The 18,401-nt window shown below is 61.2% G+C and overlaps 2 protein-coding genes across 2 annotated transcripts in view; one reads left to right on the top strand and one right to left on the bottom strand.

The window, feature by feature from the left end:
* The window catches only part of Eps8l1 (EPS8 like 1), a 9,060-nt gene extending 8,867 nt beyond the window's left edge, over positions 1 to 193 (top strand). Inside the window, exon 19 of the mRNA XM_010617046.3 lies at positions 57 to 193. Within this exon, the coding sequence (XP_010615348.1) occupies positions 57 to 154 (98 nt within the window). The 3' untranslated portion in view covers positions 155 to 193. The remainder of the gene's footprint in view (positions 1 to 56) is intronic.
* Positions 194 to 2,716: 2,523 nt separating this feature from the next.
* Ppp1r12c (protein phosphatase 1 regulatory subunit 12C) lies at positions 2,717 to 16,067 on the bottom strand. The gene is made up of 22 exons (XM_033766044.1): positions 16,016 to 16,067; positions 15,387 to 15,912; positions 15,194 to 15,312; positions 9,683 to 9,842; positions 7,177 to 7,321; positions 7,028 to 7,102; positions 6,316 to 6,389; positions 6,116 to 6,243; positions 5,944 to 6,017; positions 5,598 to 5,762; positions 5,463 to 5,530; positions 4,921 to 5,001; positions 4,706 to 4,796; positions 4,494 to 4,580; positions 4,364 to 4,424; positions 4,182 to 4,267; positions 4,061 to 4,101; positions 3,878 to 3,980; positions 3,686 to 3,790; positions 3,537 to 3,587; positions 3,387 to 3,437; positions 2,717 to 3,315 (listed from the first exon to the last, which is right to left on the bottom strand). Exons 1-22 carry the CDS (start codon positions 16,065 to 16,067, stop codon positions 3,229 to 3,231), a joined length of 2,430 nt encoding a protein of 809 aa, XP_033621935.1. The 3' UTR covers positions 2,717 to 3,228.
* Positions 16,068 to 18,401: the final 2,334 nt, after the last annotated feature.

Genomic DNA, 18,401 nt, shown 5'->3' on the forward strand with positions numbered 1-18,401 from the left:
CTGGGGCCCGACGGGCTGGGAGCGCCGAGGGCTCGGCCGCGCGGCCTGACTTCCACCCGCCCCGCAGAACAAAGAGAAAGTGTCCGAGCTGGAGGCGGTGATGGAGAAGCAGAAGAAGAAAGTGGAAGGCGAGTTGAAAGCGGAGGTCATCTGACCCTCCCTGGCCCTTCGCCAATGTGACCATGACGGGTGCGCGGATGCACGGTCCCGCTCGAGTCCTGCCGAGCGGTCGCGGGTGGCGGAGGCGTTAGGGACCCCGAGCCCACTGTCGAGCGCTTGCGGGACCCTGGGAGTGGGCACACCGAACCCTGTGCCTTGTGATGTGCTGCCCAGCCTATAAACAGCTTCCTTTCAGCTGGCCGTGTCTATGCTGTACCCTCTCTGCCTGGCTACCAGGAAGCCGGGGAAGCTGACCCTGGCCCTGAGGGTTCCCTGCCTGGGGCCCTCCTCTGCATTCTGGGGATCCCCGCTGTCTTCCAGCTTGCCCGTCTTCTGAACATGTCCCTCAGAATCCTTCTGTGGCTCCCCAGTGCCCTCCCAGCCCCATCACCTGGCCTTTGAGCTCTGGAGTATTTATTTCCTTCCCGCCTCTCCGGTGTCATCTCTCACCACCTTATTCTCCACGCACGCTGGCCCTGCCCTTCTCTCCCAGGCCCCTTCAAGCACAGGCGTCTTCCATTTGATTTTCTGCTGGTCACAACAGCCTTGCTTTGCCTGGTGAACTTTGGGGGGGTTGAGATAGGGTCTCACTATGTAGTTGAGTGACTCACCTGGAACGACGTAGCCCAGGCTGGTCTCGAACTCACAGCGAACCTCCTGCATCAGCCTCTGCCCCACCATGCCTGAACTCTTCAGCCTTCTTGGCCCAGTTCAAACGTGCACTCTGGGGACGCCTGCCCTGCACCTCCCGATCAGTCTCCCAACCTCCTGCCAGGGGTACAGCCCTGGAGAGCTGGCTGCCTCCGGGTGTGCCATGCTGTCCTCGGGAGCCTACAAGTTGACCCTATCGGTGTGGTTTTCTCTGGCTCACACCCTTGGGCACACTGGACACCCCTCTGGCCTTACAGAGGGTGGCTCTTCCCTGGCATCGCTGAAACACTCACTGCCAGGCTCAGAGCCTCTAGCCGCATTCCTGGGGCTGAGTTCCCACTTGAGACACCAGATGGCGCCCTGGAACCGGACGGACCCAGGACTGTGGCACAGACGGGAGCCTCCTCCACACCCCGCTTCCATGCTCTGGCCTTGGTTTCCCTCTGGGACACTGGCCACTTCCGTTCCCCAAGACGCTTTCTTCCCACAACCACCCAGACGCCTCCCCTGCCAATTTGTTAGCCAATGGCCTGTGCCAGCTGTGCTCACAGCAGCTGCTTCCCTCTTCCTGCCTCCAAGAGGCCTTGTGGCCTTTGGCCTTGGCTGCGCTATTCCTTCCTGCTGGACACCTTGGCCCTGTGGGTATCTACCGAGGCCTAGGGCTCCACCACACATTCCTCAGGAACCAAGCAGTTCCCCAAGCCTCCAAGCTCTGCGTCCCATCCCCGGGGCTGTGGGTCAGAGCCTTGTGGGACCATCAAGAGGCTGGGACTACAACCTCAGCTGGTCGGCCTGTCCCTACCCGCCACCTCGTCTGTCAGTGAGAAGCCAGCAAGACCTCAGAGCAGTCCAGCTCGGTGCCCCGTTGCCACGTAACCTCAACCCCCACTCCCCTCCAGCCACAGCGGCTTTGTCCTGCACCCCAACACCCAGGGCCTCTGTGCAGCCTTCAGGACACGCTCAATCCTTGCCACCTCTGTGTACCTGTGCCTCTTCCTGGAGGCCTCCCACGCCACCCTGCACACAGCACACACATGCACACACCTCCCTGTCCCCCACAGGCTGTTTGTCCTTGGGTGTCTGCCCTCTTCTCCCAAAATACAATAGACTTTTGCTTTTTTTTTTGCATTGCTGGTGATTGAACCCCACCCCACACCCAGGCAATCCAACCTGAGCTACATCCCTGGCCTTTTTTAAAGACTGTCATTTTGAGCCAGGGTCTCACTAACTTGCCCAGGCTGGCCTCAAACTTTGAACCTTCCCGCTTCAGCCTCCTGAGTAGTGGAATTTCAGGCGACTGCCAGCCCTGTCCATCCGGCTTGCTACAGTACCCAGCAGGCAGTACCGGGCCTGGCAGGCAGGACAGGCCCAGGGATCACTGAGTGGATGAGCGAGCTCTGCTCAGGGCAGCTCCTGCTCGGCTCCAGCCCACACAGTGACACAGGACTGGGAAGTGACTACTGCCACATTGCCCACAGTCCCAGGGAGTCCCAAGCACCGAGTTTGGGATGTGCATTACCCCAGAGTTTAAATGCTGGTAATTGGCTCTAAATTTGTTCCAAAGGTACTGAGTACAAACTCCAGGTCCCCAGGGCCAGGCCTGGTGGTGCACATCTGTAATCCCAGCACAAAGGAGGCTGAGGCAGGAGGACTGCCATGAGTCTGAGGCCAGCCTGGGCTGCACAGTGATATCTGTCTCATAAACCAACTCACACTCCTCAGCTCCAAGGTCGTCTCTGCCCTCCCTTCCTCCCTCCTCAGTCCCACTGTGTCAGTGAGGCCTGGGGCCTCTCCCCACACTGTGAACATACACTGGCCCACCCTGGCATCACTCAGGCACACACAGCCCGGGCACAGAAGCAGGACCAAGTGCCCTGTCCTTCATCCCTTGCTCGGGACAAGTCCCTGAGTGGCAACATCACGACTTTTATTTGTGGTGCCTGTGCTTTGTCTCGAAAATACCTTCTCCCCCTCCTCACACAACAGTCAGGGAGGGGGCAGCAAAAAATAGAAGACATCCCTCCTATTGCACATGGACCCTATATACAGGCCCACCTGGGCACCGGCGGGACTCTTGGCACGTTCCTGAATCCTGCTCGGGAGGGGAGGTGCTGGGGTGGCATCACACGTGAGGCGGGGACCCCGGGGCGGCCCCTCTGGTCCTTGGCTACTGGCCTCGTCTCCTTCCTGGTCCCTCTCAGTAACATCCCCCACCTGGCTCAGCCTCCCTTCCGTCCGCCTCAGGCAGCGCCCCCAGGCCCAGGGGACCTGTGCTTCCCTCCCGGTCCCTCCTGGAGACCCGAGAGGCGGCTATGGCTTCTTGGCGGCTTCCCCAGAGCCGTCACTCGTGTTCCGTGGGGAAGGGTGCATGTGGCAGAAGCAGCTGTATAAATATGGATGTGGGCGAGTCCCCCGGTGTCACTTGGACAGCTTGCTGATGACTCGGATCAGCGCTGCGTTCTCATCCTTGAGCCGCTGGTTGTCAGCGCGGAGGTCAGACAGGGCCTGGGGCACAGAAAGGGTCAGCGGGGTGGCCTGGGCCGGCTGTGCCTGCCTTCGGCGCCCCCAGCACCCACCTTCAGCTCCTCCTCCAGCTCGGCCGCCTTGCGCTCCAGGGCCCTGCGTTCCTGGAAGGAGGGAGTGGGGAGAATGGTCAGGTGAGCTTGGCCCCAGCACAGGAGGCTGGGAACAGCGCCCCAGCGCCCCGTCCCAGCACCCCAACTCACGAATCTCTCCAGCTCCAGGAGGGCCGGCCTCTCTGCGAAGCGTTCCTGCCGCTGGTGAGGAGAGCGAAGGCAGACGTGAGGGCACAGGCGGCGTGGGCGAAAGGCCAGGCCCTGGGGGCCCTCAGCCCCTCACACCGGGCCCCGCTCACCTGTGTGGCCCGCTCCAGCTCCACCTTGAGCTGCGCCAGCCGCAGCGTGGTCTCCGTCAGGGCCTCTCGAAGCCGCTCGTTCTCCCTGCGCAGCTCCGAATACAGCTGGGGGCACCAGAGAGGGCAGCGTCAAGCAGGATGGACCCGGGCTGGGGAGGCCGGGCCACCAACCGGGCCAGCTGGGTCCTGCACCTTCCTGAAGCCCCCGTGCGGCTCCTCTGGTTGCAGCTCCGGCTCCGGGCGGAGGTCCTGCTGTGAGCGAGGCCTCCGGGCTGCGAGGGCATCTACGGGGCTGCTACGCAGAGGGGCAGTGGTCAGTGGAGTTCAGCCCGGCTGGGTCCAGGCCATGCCCGGGGCCTGCCCCACCCCACCTACCTGCACTCCGGGCTGTGGTCTGCAGGCTCTGCCTCCTCGCCCTGCCCCACAGAGGGAAGAGGAGTTTCAGCCCAAGATGGGTCCTGCCCTCCCCCAGCCTGGCCACCAGGCCCCTGCTCACCTCCGCAGGTCCCCGCCGCTCCCTGCCGACCTTGCGGGGTTCCCTGGCAGTCTGTGGTCCTTGGCCCTGCCCATCGGGCACCTCTGCTGGGGATGGGGAGCCATCAGGGTACAGGGAGGGGCCCCAGGGTCCATGCCCGGGGCACAGGAAGACTGCACAGGAGACTTCCAGAGAAACCTCACCTCTCTGGGCAGGGCCTTCAGAGTTCTCCACTCCAGGGACTCTGGGCCTCCGGGAAGGGTCCTGCAGGGAGGAGACGGTCAGGACCAGGGGCCCAGCACCACCTGCTGCCCTTCATCTGACCCTGCTCACCAGGCCCCGCAGAGATGGCTGCTTCTCTGCCTCGGTGGACTTTCCTGCCACCTTCTCAGCTTCCTTCAGGTCTGTCAGAGTCACACCCTGCCAGGCGGGGAGACAGGCCAGGGCCCAGGCTCTATCAGGACTCAGAGTCCAGACCTGGGGTCTGAGCCCAGCCTCCTCCCTCGGACCCCTGACCTGGGGCCCGGCCCCCACCCACCCCACACCTGTGTGGACCTCCGAGACTGGCGCATGAGGCGGGAGCGCGCTTTCCGCTGGGATTCGGACTCCTCATCCCGCACGGGCATCTGGTAGGACCTGTGTGAAGGACTCAGCCTCAGGGAGCGCTCTTGGTTCCTGTCCCCTGCGACAGCCTCTCCCTCAGGAGCCCCGGTGACTCCTCCCCAATGCACAGACACCACTTCCTCCACGGTCTCCTTACCTCCGCCGGTCACGGGTGTCCGCTGGGGCCGGGGTGGAGGCTGGGGGGACATTTAGCTTCACTGGGGACCCCAGCTCCCTCCTGGAGGAAGGAGTGGAGTTATCCAAGGCAGGTGGGGGCCTGGTGACCTCAGACCTGTGGAATTCATTCATTCAGGACACCATGGAGGCACGGAGCCACAGCTGAGAAGCAGAGCTGGGTCCCCAGCAGAGAAGACACAAGACAAACCCTGGCCCTCACAGGGCCTGACCAAGCGCGTGGGATGGAAGGGCACCAGGACAGGCAGAGGTGTGCATGCGGGACTCTGGGGAGGGAGTGTGGTGGTCTCAGTGGGCCACAGGCAGAGGACGACATCTGACCAGAGACCCAAGGGAGGCAGGGGAGGGAGGGAGGGCAGAGACACAATGGGGGACACCAAGAGCGCTGATCACCGTGGCCTATTAGTTCCACTGTAAGCTTTCCCTTGGGGCAGCAAATGGAAACTGAGGTAGCGTGTTAGGGAAGAACAGCACCCAGGTCTGTCACCCACCCCCAGGACTCACAGGGGAGAGGGCTCCAGTGCCTTCCGGGACAGAGTGGGGGGGATTCTGGCAAGACGGGGCTCCCTGGCCTGTGGAGAGAGAAGATGCGTCTTCTCGTTGGACAAGCTCCTGGACCCACCACCGCATGCCACCTACCTGCGCCGAGGTCCCTTCCAGCCAGGATGAGGAGGCTGAGCGCTGCAGCCCAGCGCCTGGGGCTGCCCCGGCACCCCGCCTCTCTGTAGGTCCCAAGGCCCCAGAGCTCCCTGTCTTCTGGAGGCCAAAGCGCTGAGAAAAGGGGGCAGCAGTGGAGGCGGACAGCTGGAGGGGAGGAAGGTCTCTGTCACAGAGAAGCACCGCCCGCCCCTCGGGGAAGGCAGTGCCCTCCCAAAGGAGCAGGACAACTGTAGCTGTCACCAGGCCTAGAGAGGCAGTGGGAGGTGATGGATTTTCATATCGTGTGCCCACCTCAGCCTCATAGCCCTCGCAGGGACAGACTCACCAGAGGGCTCTGAGGACTGGCAAGTGGCGGGGAGGACACGCCATTGAGGGCTCTGGGTTCTGCAGGGCGCGGCTCTACAGGGACAAGGGGAGGTCCCACAACATGCCGTCTGTCTCTGAGGACAGGGAAGCCAGGCTCCTCCCTCAGGTCTCGTCCCTTCCCTGGCCCCTACCAGGACGGCCCTCTTCCGCTTCCTCCTCGTCCCGGATGGGCGGCCCTCCTGCTCCGCCGGGCCTGCGCTCCTTGGACAGGTCCTGCAGGGAGATCTTCTCGCGGCTGCTCAGGCGGCACACAGAGCTCCTGTGGAAGGAGCGGGTGTCGGTGTCCTGCACTGGAGCTCTCCCCGCCCCACCAGGCTCTTCTCCTTCCTACCGCCTGTGCTTGCCGCTGGACGGCACCTGGGGCTCCTGGCCTCTGCTCTGGGTGGCTTCCTTCTGGCTTCGAAGCTGTGACGAGGGAAGGGGCTGCTGGAGCACACCCCACTGGGGGACCCGGCCTCCCTCGCAGTGCAGTGCCACCACACACCGCTGTGCTGCAGCCTTCCGCAGGGAGCCCAGGCGCTGTCATCACGTTCCCACCCATGAGGAGCCTGGCGTGACCCACAGGGCCTTCCCACCTCAGGCCCGAGGAACACTGAGCCTCCCTACTTCAGCACACCCGGGACGCGCCCTACCTCAGCCGCCCCAGGTGCAGACAGACGGCTGCTGGCCATCACCTCCTCTCAGCCTGGCCGGGAGACTCACAGCAGTGCCCCCAGAAATGGCACTGCCGCTGCCCCTTCCAGTAAACTGCTGTGGCATGGACCCCAGGGGAGGTTCTTCCACGCCCAAGCTGGCTCAGTGATACCTGGGCCACCTTGCCAGGCATGGATTCCAACACAGCCAGCTGAAGCCCGCACTCTGTCCCCCAGGAAAGGGCTGCATGGGGCGGCAGGGTGAGAAGCCCAGCCCAAGTCCAGACAGATACATATGTGACCCGTCAGACAGAAAGCTCGGTGCCCAGGTCCTGCTGCCTCCACTGCCCAGCTGGGCCCTGGGGCAGAAACAGTCAGGTCACGAGTGTTCTCCTCTCTGCTGAGACTCACGTCCTCCTGCTTCCGTGCCAGCTCCTCCAACAGGCTCAGCACCTCTTCACCCGCCAGGTCACAGGGCCGCTGACCCTGGGAGAGGAAGAGTGGGTAATGGGGGCGCCTTGCTGCACCCCTCCATCCCACCATGCCCGGCCTGGCCCTACCGCGTGGGTCAGCGAGTCCATGCCCCCGCCGTGCTCAGCCAGCAGGCGACACGCGTCCTCCACGCCCCAGTGGGCTGCCGCGTGCAGGGGGGTCCAGCCGTCTCCATCTCGGAGCTCCGGGTCGTAGCCGGCCTGCAGCAGCAGCCTGGGGCCAGGGAGCTGGGTCAGGGCTGGAGCAGGGTCGAAGCCAGGTCCCACAGCACCAGGTTACACAGGCAAGCACTCTGGCCAACGGTCAAGGGCCCTGTGCCAGGTCTCTCCCCAGGGACCCTGCGGCCCGCCAGCCTCCAACCCTCTCAGGACCAGCAGCCGAGTCAACCCTGGCCTGAGGTGGCGTCGAAAGCTGGGTCCTCCCACCCACAGGGCCCTGGGAGTCCAGGAGAGGGAGTGGGGTGCCAGGAGGCTGCGCCAGCCTCAGCCCTAGGAACACAAGGAGACCCAAAGGTGCCGCCTCTAGGCTGCAGCCTGCGGGGACCCCCACTGGCTCAGGCAGGTGGCTCAATAAAGTGGCACTGCCCCTGCCTCGGGACATCAATGACATGTCTGGCTGTTCTAACTCAGGGTGGCAGGGGAAGGGTTACAAATCCACTCAAGTCTGTGCTGGGTGTGGTGGCACAGACCTTCGATCCTACCACTCCAGGAGGCTGAGGCAGAAGGATCACAAGTTTGAGCCCAGCCTGGGCAACTTAGCAAATGAGACCCTATCTCAAATGGCAAAAAAAAAGTCAAGGGAACTTTCCAACCCGAGCATGGCAGGATGCGGCTGTTCTTGGGGAACAGGACAAGCAGAGAGTGAGAGCCGCCACACCGGGACCTTCTCCTCCGCGCCCCCAGCCGCTCCGCTCCAGCCATGTGGGGCTTCCGAGCTTCCGACTGCACCCGTCACCACCCGCAGCCCCTCCTGTTACTCTCAGTTTCTTCTTGACCCTGCTTGGCTTCCCCTAAGCAGTAACAAAACCACAGAAAATGGGAATTCACTTTTCCAGTGCTGGGATCACACCCAGGGCCTCAGGAGCCAGGCGTGTGTGCTACCACTGAGCCTAACCCTCACGGCCACTCGACACCCACCCAAAGCTTCAGTTCTGGAAGGATGAGGCTGCCTGCAAACAGCTCAGGGAGTGACTGCTCCCTAGCATGCACGAAGCCCTGGGTTCAATCCCCAGCACCCCGCCCCACAGACACGAACACCAACTCTCTGTTTAATAACCAACGCAATTTTTAGGTGGACGCTCGGTCAGTGGCAGACTCCTGTAACTCCAGCAACTTAGTGAGACCCATGTCAAAACAGGATATTAAAAGGGCCAGGGATGCAGCTCAGCATAGGAGCACTTGCTCAGTAGGCACAAGGCCTGGATTCAGCTCCCAGCACTGCAAAAGGAAAAAGAAAAAGACAGACATTGGCTCCCTTCTCCTCCCCACTTCCTGCTGGTGGAGATCACACGCACCGTGCAGGCACAGCATCCCTGGGCTCGAGGGCCGGAGCACAGGAGGAGGCGCCAACCCTACCAGAAAGAGAACAGCTGACAAGGGACAAAGGAGACCCCAGACGGAGGGAGGATGACAGGAGAGGAACACGCACTGCGATATTTAAAACACGTATGTATGCACCAGACAGCCCAAACTTCAAATGTGTAAAATAAAAATGAGCAGGCGAAACAGGCCGAGTTTCCCATCATTATGAGAAGAGAGCAGGAGCGGCCAGGCAAGTGCTGCGGGACCTGGGAGGTCTGGACAGCGCAACCCTGAACTGGCCTCAAGACGAGGGAAGGACACTGCCCCAGACACCGCCCCTTCCCGGCACACAGATGCCTGCACAGACGGAGCAAGCAAAAAGCATGCGGGCCATTTTCTGACCAAACTGCAATTAAGCCGGAGAACCGCGGATACCGTGAATGAAGTAACCGAGAAACCCACACGTCTAGAAATCAGGGACACACTCCTAAACAATCCACAGGCCACAGAAGAGGGGTCAGGGAGCAAGGCACAGTGCTGCACACCTGTTAATCCCAGCACTCTGGGAGGCTGAGGCAGGAGGATCAAAAAGTCAAGCCCAGGGCCAGGGATTTAGCTCAGTGGTGCCACCGCCTGCCTTGCAAGTACAAGGTCCTGAGTTCCATCCCCGGTACCAAATATAAAGAAAAAAAAGTCAAGCCCAGCACAAGCAACTTAGTAAGAACCCGTCTCAAAATAAAAAATAAAAGCTAGGCATGGTGGAGCATGCCTGTCATCCCAGCACTCAGGGGGCTAAGTCAGGGGTTCACTACCAGTTCAACGCCAGGTGGAATCACATAGCTAAGACTCTGTCTCAAAAAAACAAAAAATAAATAAACACGGCTGAGGATGGAGCTCAGTGTGAAGGTCCTAGGTTCAATTCCCAGTACTGGAAACAGAACACAGACAGACAGACCGACAGACCATCAGTTAGACAAGGTTTTACCCTGAACAGCAATGAAGGAGACCACACAAGGAAGCGGCAGCCTCAGGCAGGAGCAGGGTGGGCGCTCACCTCATCACCTCGATGTAGCCCTTGGCAGCGGCCACGTGCAGGGCAGAGGCCCCCGTGCGCGGGTGCCGGGCCTCGGGCATGGCACCCCCATTCAGCCAGCACCTCGTGTCATGAAGCAGCAGCTCCTCCTCCGCCCGCTTGGCTGCCTCCACATCCACACCTGGGGAGCAAGAACAGGTGAGGCAGGCTCACCCCTAGTGGGTGTGCAGGGCCACATCCAAGCTGCAGCTCAGCCCGGGCCCTCCCCGGATGTGCTCTGTGCAGTCCCGGCCTGGGGGGGGAGCATCTGGAGACTTCTCACCTGCCTGTCCCTACCAATGCTTTCCACCCCGTACCTCACAGGTTCAGACCACCACCCGAACCCCAGCAAAGCCACTCACAAAGTCCCGTGCTCCACAGTAACCTCCAACCTCGCTAAACCTGCTCCCCACCCTGGGCAACGCGCAGCAGCCGCCCACAGGGACACCCTGGGCCAGGGGAGTGACAGTTGAAAGGGCAACTTGGGGCCCTGCACCCAGCGGGCAGCCCGGGACTGGCCCTCGTCTCTCTCCAACATCCCTGGGGACCTCCTTCCTATGTGCCATGATTGAGGCAGGGAAATGGCTCTCTCCGGGTGCAGGTGCAGCCTGGGAGGTTGCCCATGGCCTGTTACCTTCTTGGTTGGGGAATTCTGCCCACTGCCCGAAGAGGTGCAAGAGTGGGCTGTCTCCGGCTGAGCCTGAAACGCAGCTGGGCTCTGACCCAGGGAGAGGGGCTCTGACCCAGGCGCAAGCTGGATCTCAAAGCTCAGGAAAAGGAGGTCCAGCCGTGTACACACCTGTGCGTGTGTGCGCTCTGAGATGCTGGGGATCACACCCAGGCCTCTGCACCCCAGGCAAGTGCTCTACCACCAAGCGATGTACCCATCTGTGTGTACCAGTTTTTAAGAAGTACATGCTGACGATATCTGGGGTATATGGGATTGAAATGTATTATCACTATTGAGTGTGAGTTTCTTATACTGCTGTGAATCAAACAAGGGCAGGAGAGGTAAGCATTCCACCACTGGGCCACATCCCAGATCTAAATACAACATATCATTAAAATTAATTTCACCTGTTTACCTTTACTGTCTTAAATCTATCAACTCAGGAAAAAATTGTTTTTGGTTTTGGTTTTTTGAGACAGGGACTCACTATGTAGTTCAGGCTGGCCTTGAACTCACTATGTAGTCCAGGTTGGCCTATAGTGATCCTCCTGCCTCAGCCTCTTGTGGACTGGGATTACAGGTGTGCCCCTGTGACTCACAGCACTGGCACAGAAGCCTCATGTCTTCTATCCAGGTTGAAAAGCAAGTGCGGCAGAACTGACAGGAGCCCCTCACGTGCCTCCTCAAAGGCAGCCACCACCTCTGGCCTGCCTCATACACATTACCTGCTTACCACACATCCTGTAAACTGCCAGGAAACCATAAACAGAACCCAAGAAATGCAGCCCTGAACATGGGGGTGCAGAGACAGCGGGCCACCCCTGCCACACCAGGTGTTGCAGGCTGGGGCTGCAGCTTGGTTATCCCTTGTGGCCCACAGCACTCAGTCAGTCCCAGAAGATAGGGTCTCCCTGCCACAGCAATGCCAGGAATGAAGGGAGGGAGGGTCACAGCCTGCCTGGGGCGTGGAGATCCGGAGACTCCAGGGCAATACCAGGACCCACCCTCTCCTCCACCTGCCACATCCCTAAAGCCAGAGACCGCTGGTGCAGATCCAGGCCCAACTTCTCCCGCAGGGCAGGAATAAACCTGGTCTTCACAGCAGGGGCCCCTCTTACTCCTGGCTGTAGTGCTGGTAAAAGGCTGCAAACATATCAACACTGTTGCCTTCAATTGCATGACTCAGTGGGGCTCAGGACGCTGTCTCACTCCCCGGTGGCTGTCACCCCGGATGAAGTACCTGCGAGCGCTACTGCCCACACTGCCCTCCAGGGCCCAGAAGTACCCTCCACGTCCTGTCTCTGGGGTCTGCCTGTGCCCCTCGTCCTGTCCCTGGCCACCTTCGGAAAGCAGTTGTGCTGGGACGCTGCACCCTTCCCCACCTGCCGGTTCTCTGTGGCAGACTCCGGCCTCCCAGGCTACACACTGCTTGCTGGATGGTGATACCCTCATCCTCTCTCTCCAAGAGGCCCAGAAGCGGACTGACCAGGAGAACGTGGGTCTCAGTCACCATCGCTGGTGCCCGATGCACATTCCCATGGCCCCACTTGCCAGCACAGGGGTGTGTGGCCAGCACTGCTGCCAGGCCTCGGTGTGACGCCCCTCACCACCCCTCCAGGGAGTTGGGGCTCCGCTTCACACCTCCAAAAAGCACAGGTCTCCGCCCACGGCCGCAGCCAGAGGCCCCTCCCATCGGGACACAGAGGGGCCCACGGGGACGAGGCTTCCCAGTGCCAGTGCCGTGGATCTGCTGGGGCGTCCGGCTCCCTTCCTTGTGACCACGGCTTGGCGGCGCTCACCCCCGGCGGTTCCAGTATATGGAGCTCACAGCCTGGCTCAGTGAGGGGCACACCTCCAGGCCTGGTGCCCCCTGCCACTGTGGCAGGTGCAGGGGATGCCATGGGGCCGAGGCAGTCAAGAAGCATGCAGCAGAAGCACAGCTCAACCTCCGAGAAGGAGGCGGTCCCCCTTCTGCAGGGGTGTCAGCCCCTGCACGGGCCTCGCTGAGAGCAAAGCTGGCACAAGGTGATGATGAAGAGATGCTGACTCTGTTTGTGCCCTGGATCAAACTTCGCCTGAAACCCACAAAGCTCACAGACTTCAGTTACATAAGTCTGTAAATTGCCATATAACAATTGTGGCTGGGCATGGCGATGCATACCAGGAGTCCCAGCACTCTGGGAGCCTTCAGCATGAGGACTAAAAGCTCAAGCCCAGCCTAGGCAACTTAGCAAGACTCTGTCTAAAGTTAAAAAAATAAACAAGAGCCGGAGATGTAGCAATGTCTAGTAACACAGAAAAATAGTAGGTACATAAATAAAAGAATTGTAACAGAATAAACATAAAATTTACCACTTCACCCAGTAAGCATGCAGCCCGGGGGCATTAAGTAGTCACTCTGCTGACTGCCACTGCAGTCCATAGCCAGGACTCCAACCTGCCCTGCCCGAAAGCCTGCGCCCTTCAAGTAACCCATACTCCCTCTTCCCAGCCCCGGCAACCACCACTCAACTGGCTCTGGCTTTCTTATGTCTCCGTAATTTCAGCGACTCCAGTCTCTCCGAGTGGAGCCTACAGCCATCTCCAGTCACTGGCTGACCGCTCAGGCTGTGTCCCCAAGCCCTCCCCTCCCGGCTGACACTCGTGTGTGTGTCACGCTTCGTCTGCTATGGTGAAGGGCATCTGGGCTCCTTCTACCTCCCTCTGTGAACACACGGCACGGAAACTGCTCCTGCGGGCTGGAGCGAGCACCTAGTCCTTGGCAAGGGCCGCGCCTGGCTCTGCTTGGTTCCTTCCACAGGACCACTGCGGCTGGTGCGCCTGGCAGAGGTGGATCCTCCCGGAACAGCAAAGCGAGAGAACAGCCTGTGCGTGTGGCAGGGACGGTCAGAACGGTGCCTGTGCAGAGGACTGGCCCTCCTGGAGGCGATGTCCCGAGCGGGTGAGATCCCTTGCTTCTGTGTGGCCAGGGCAGGCCCAGTGACCCCACTGTGCCCACTGAGGAGAGGCATCACGGCAACAGGCCCACTTGGCCTGTGATGGGGCAGTGGCCCTCACAGCAGAGCCCTCCTGGAGGGGCACCACTGGCCTCGCGGCCCCCAACAATACACCCTCCACAGCCTTCTCCTCACCAAGGGACACAGGCAACTTCTGCAGAGGGCAGACAGCCAGTGTCCATGGCTCCCCTGGGAGCCACCTTGGGGACCCCAGTGAGATCCAGACAGGCCACTGCAGCGACGTCTTCCTAAAGGGTAGGTGGACGCCTCACAGGGTCAACATTAGGGTTCCCCAGCCACAGCGACCATGCGCTGAGAGGATTCGGCCAAAACCAGGGCTGGCATGGGGTGCACTCCTCGGTGAGCGCTTGCCGCGCCCACGGGTGGGGTTCATCACCAGCACAGACCCTCATGCCCTCGCCAGGATGCAGCAGAGCCGAGTCTCCTGCCGAGTAGACGCCCCAGTCCAGCGGAGGACGGGGCAGCCCAAAGCCCACAGGGCCCCAGGGCAGACAGTGCTGCGCCCTGCCGTGGGCACAGTGCTGCAGGCCGTGGCTCAGGGCTGAACAGGAGGGAGGGAGGCGGGAGGAGAAGAGAATTAGTCGTCTAGGCGCTGTGTGGGAGGAGGAGGAAGCGAGTCGACGTGAGCCAACGCACAAGTCACGGACTGTGACCATCCCAACGGCCGGGGTTTTTTTTTCCCTGCCGTGGGCACAGTGCTGCAGGCCGTGGCTCAGGGCTGAACAGGAGGGAGGGAGGCGGGAGGAGAAGAGAATTAGTCGTCTAGGCGCTGTGTGGGAGGAGGAGGAAGCGAGTCGACGTGAGCCAACGCACAAGTCACGGACTGTGACCATCCCAAGACGGCCGGGGGGGCAACTGAGACAACGCTGACCTGCGCTGTGCAGGGCTGGGCGGGCTTACAATCCACACTGACAGCACTGAGCCGTGCACTTCCAACGGGTGAGCACAAGGCTCGCCGGTAATGTGTCAGAAAGGGACAGGGAAAGGGAAGCAGAACTCACATGCGCTTTGTACACGGGCCAACTGCCCACGTACCACACACCTGTACTAACAAAAGTCCCCAGAAGTGAACCGGGAGGCCGGCAGAGGCCCCATCCTCACACCGGAACTTCTTCAGGAAGGCTCCCAGGCACCCGCATGCCAGTGCTGGCCTCGTGCCTTTCCATCCTGGCAGTGGTGCCGAGGACCACGCCAGAAAGCTGGACAGGGCCTCCAGATCTGTTCTTCGTCACCCTCGCCTCCCTCCTGGGCAGAGGACACCCACGCGCTGTGCTGTCGTGCCCTCCGGGCCCAGAGCCTGGACACTACGGCTCATCACCAAGCCGTGCTAAGGGCACAGAGCTCAGGGCCATGGCTGGACAGCCACCTGCAACCCAGTCGCTTCAGAAGCCACATTTGTACCCCCTGGCTCATGGGGGCTCAGATTCCCCACCCATCCGCCCCCCAGGCCCCACCCTAGCCATGCCAGCCAGGGCCCAGCACCCACTGGGGGGCAGCTCCAGCCTTGGGGAGAAGCTGCTTTATCAACACACTCTCCCCCACCTAGAAAAGTGAATGTGGCCAGATGGCCTTGGGGATGCTGGAGCCCCGCAAAGAGAACAGAGCTGGGGGACCAGTCCCAAAGCCCGTGTCTCCACTCCCTCAGTGAGCGCCTCCTGATCCAGCCCCACCCCACCCCCTGCTGGCCACTGCCCATGCGATTCTAGGGCAAGCACCTCTGAGCCCCCTCCACAAGGGAGGAAATTGAGGCAGGGCACTGAGAAGACCAGCTGTGGAGGCTCCCAGGCTGCACACCCCAAGGCCCACCTCGGCGGGCGATCTCCGCCTGCAGCAGCCCCTCCATGGCGTCCGACTCGGCCAGGTCTAGGGCCAGGTCCCCGTCACTGTTGACAGCGGCGATGTTGGCCCCATGGCTCAGGAGGTACCTGGGGACGGGGAGGTCAGGGCCGCTGTCCGGCACGGCACCCGCTCTGGGCTTGCCCACGCACCCTGGCCTCACCTGGCGATGTCCAGGTAGCCACAGGAGGCGGCCACGTGTAGGGGTGTCCAGCCCTCGTTGTCTGCCTGGTTCACGGTGGCTCCCTGCTCCACCAGGAAGCGCACTACCTCCAGGTTCTCGTCAATGCAGGCCTGGGGGTGAGGACAGGTGTCACACTGGGCAGGGGGCTCCCACGGCTTAAAGAAGGCCACACGGGGCAGGAAAGAGATGGGGCGTCTCCTCCTCAGTGGGCCCGAGGGACCCGGAACCGTCACAGCCTGCAGGACAGGGCGCCCAGGCTCAGCCCCTGCTCCCGCAGACCCACAGGGCCGGCCAAGGGGCAGGCTGCGAACCCCCGCCCCCGCCGCAGACTCACTCAGGGACAGACCCTGAGGGGAGCCAGGGCTGCCGGGCTTGTGAAACCTGAGGGGTGGGCGGGCTGTGATCCTGTGCCCGGAGCCAGGCTGAGGCCCGCTCCACACAGGGTGCAGGATGAGGGGCTCAGAGCACACGTCTTCTAGGAATGCTCGCTCAAGGAGACCCAGGCCTCACCCCAGCGGGCACAGGGTCCAGGCGGGCACTGGGACCTCCACCCGGCCTGAGAGGGGTTCCTGGGGCCTCAGGACCAATTAACCCTCCCACTCCCTCACCTCCCCAGAGCCACCTATCTGAAGAGGAGGAAGCTAGGAGGGCCGAGAGCATGAAGTCATGGAAACTCAGACTGCGGGAGGGGGGCCACACGTGCCCTGGGAACGGGATGAACTCTGGGCTCCGTTTATTTCCACTCAGTTGTCATGGAGATGGGAGGGGGGGCAAGGAGGGAGCCGGGCCTTTCCCTTTCAAGGACCTGGCTCAGCACAGGCATCCATACGAAAGATGCCTGAGGCCTGGGCACCAGGGACTCAGGAGTCCAGGTCCCGGTCCTCCCTCTGACCCCGGGGACAGGGACAGACCCAGCCTCCTCCGCAGACCCAGGGGTCTCTCCCCGTTCAGACCTAAGAATCCAGGTCCCCAATCTGGGATCAATGGCACATGTCTATAATCCCAGCACTTTGGAGGCTGCAACAGGACAACTAAAAGTTTTAGTCTCTGCAGTACAATTTAACAAGACCTTACCTCAAAATTAAAAGGGATACAGATATAGCTCAATGTAAAGGCTCTGGGTTCGATTCCCCAATACACACGCATGCGCGCACAATCTTGACTCCCAGTTTCTCCTATTCTACTCCTGACCCAACAGCCAGCCATTAATATACAAGACAATGGGGGGACCCCACCAGCCTTGTAAGGGTGGATAAATACCTCAGGCACAGGCTAAAGCAGGAGGACTCAGGGACCACACCACAGTAGAGGGCAGATGCTGGGGACCAGCCCCTGGGAGAGAAATCAGCTGAAAGTTTAGAGTCACTCAGACCAACTGTCCCTATTTTCTGGGAGCAAGGGTTTTCCTGGGTCCCAGGATTTTCAGTGCTGAAACCAGGTCAGTCCTGGGCAAACGGTGTTAGCTCCTTACTCAGCTCCCCACTTGCTGGCCCTGAGGCAGGCAGGAACCTTCCCTCTCTGAACCTCAGTGGCCCGAACCCTCATGACAGCCTCCGGAAGGACCTGCAGTGAATCATCAGGGCCACCACAGTGGGAGGAGGTCCTGCCCAGCCAGCAAGGCCAGACCAAAGAGATGTTCTGAGCCTGGGGGGCGCTGAGGAAGGGGCTTGGGGTGCAGCACAGGGCTGGGAGCCCCGCAGGGAAGGGCCACGAGAGAGACACCACAGCCTGAGCCCTCTCCTGGTCTGTGAGCATGGGCATCGTGGTGGGGGCCTTGGGGAAGCAGGGCCTGCTCCAGGGAGGGGACTGTCCCAGGCAAAGCTGGGCAAAAAGGTGGGCAGGGCCAGCACCTCTCCGTGAACCCAGAGATGGACCCCCTCTTCCCGCAAGCCTTCTAAAGAGGGATGCACTACTGGCCCATTCCCAGGTGGAACTCAGAGGCACACAGAGGAAAGACCCTCAAGGGACAGACATCACAACTTGAGACAAGTCGATTCTCTCTGTAGTCCCTCTTGCTGAGAATGTGAAAACTGCGCCCTGTCAAGAGCACCTTCCCCTCCACCCAGGCAAACTCTCTTTCCAGGGTCCCCTCTGGCCTCATCAGTAACCAAAGGACAGTTTTAGCAAGAAAGAAGGGCACAAGATCACTGAAGGCAGCAATCAGAGAGTCCTAGAGGGGACAGAGGGTTTGGAGGGGCACTTGAGGAGACAGCGGCAGCGCTTGCTAGGAGAGAGAGAAGCTGCCCAAATACAAAGTGGTGACTCAAACCCACGGAAGGGGCAAGTGTCCGGGCAAGACGACCAAGGCGGCTGAGAAGTGGCCCCGAGCCAGAAAAAGGGTGCTTTGAGGTTGCCCAGAAACATGGCAAAGATGCAGGACTAGCCTGGGAAAAGAGGGTGAAGAGCACAACCAGCAGCCCTAGAGGAGGCCAACGGTGGGAGGCGAGAGGTGGCACAGGTCCCAGAGGAGGGTGAGGAGAAGCAACCGTGTTAAGAAGACACAGGGGTGGGGTAGGGAAGAGCACTGATGGAGGTGACCCAACGCGGGAAGCATCTGCTCCAGGAAAAAAGGTGCTGCGGCGCCTACAAGGAAGTGACTCGGGCAGGATCATCCTCAGGCAGCAACAAGCAGCACAGGTCTGGGAAGAGAGAGGCCAAAGGTGACAGAGCAGAGGCTCTACCCCAAGAGATGCCCCAGCCAGAGACCGGCCAAGGGGGGCGAGAGATGCACCCCTGCCTGGAAAGGCGCGAGGGGCGCGTGGGCATCGGGTGCGCAGATCTGTAAGAGGGACGCGGTGCCGGCCCAGGGAAAAGATGTCAGCGTCAAACGGCACAGTCGGGACGGCACAGGCAGACGAGCAAAAAGAGCGCAGGGTCGGGAAGAGGGCGGCACGGAGTGGCACTCGTCCGGGACGAGTCAGCGAGCGCAGACGGGCAGACAGGAAGGGGAAGCGCTCGAGGTGGGTCGGCCCCGACGGCGAGCCGGGCCCACGA

Source organism: Fukomys damarensis, unplaced genomic scaffold (assembly GCF_012274545.1).
Source record: "Fukomys damarensis isolate Sample0158 unplaced genomic scaffold, DMR_v1.0_HiC HiC_scaffold_19, whole genome shotgun sequence".
Classification (NCBI taxonomy): domain Eukaryota; kingdom Metazoa; phylum Chordata; class Mammalia; order Rodentia; family Bathyergidae; genus Fukomys; species Fukomys damarensis.

Bases quoted from the DNA above. Each gene is read 5' to 3' on its own strand.
- Ppp1r12c (XM_033766044.1), bottom strand. From the start codon at position 16,067: ATGCTCTCGGCCCTCCTAGCTTCCTCCTCTTCAGATAGGTGGCTCTGG. The intron at 6,018-6,115 runs GTAGGGGCCAGG...TTGTCCCTGTAG, and splicing joins AGCGGAAGAGGGCCGTCCTG to AGCCGCGCCCTGCAGAACCC. The intron at 4,102-4,181 runs GTGAGCAGGGGC...TCTGTGGGGCAG, and splicing joins AGCGGCGGGGACCTGCGGAG to GGCGAGGAGGCAGAGCCTGC.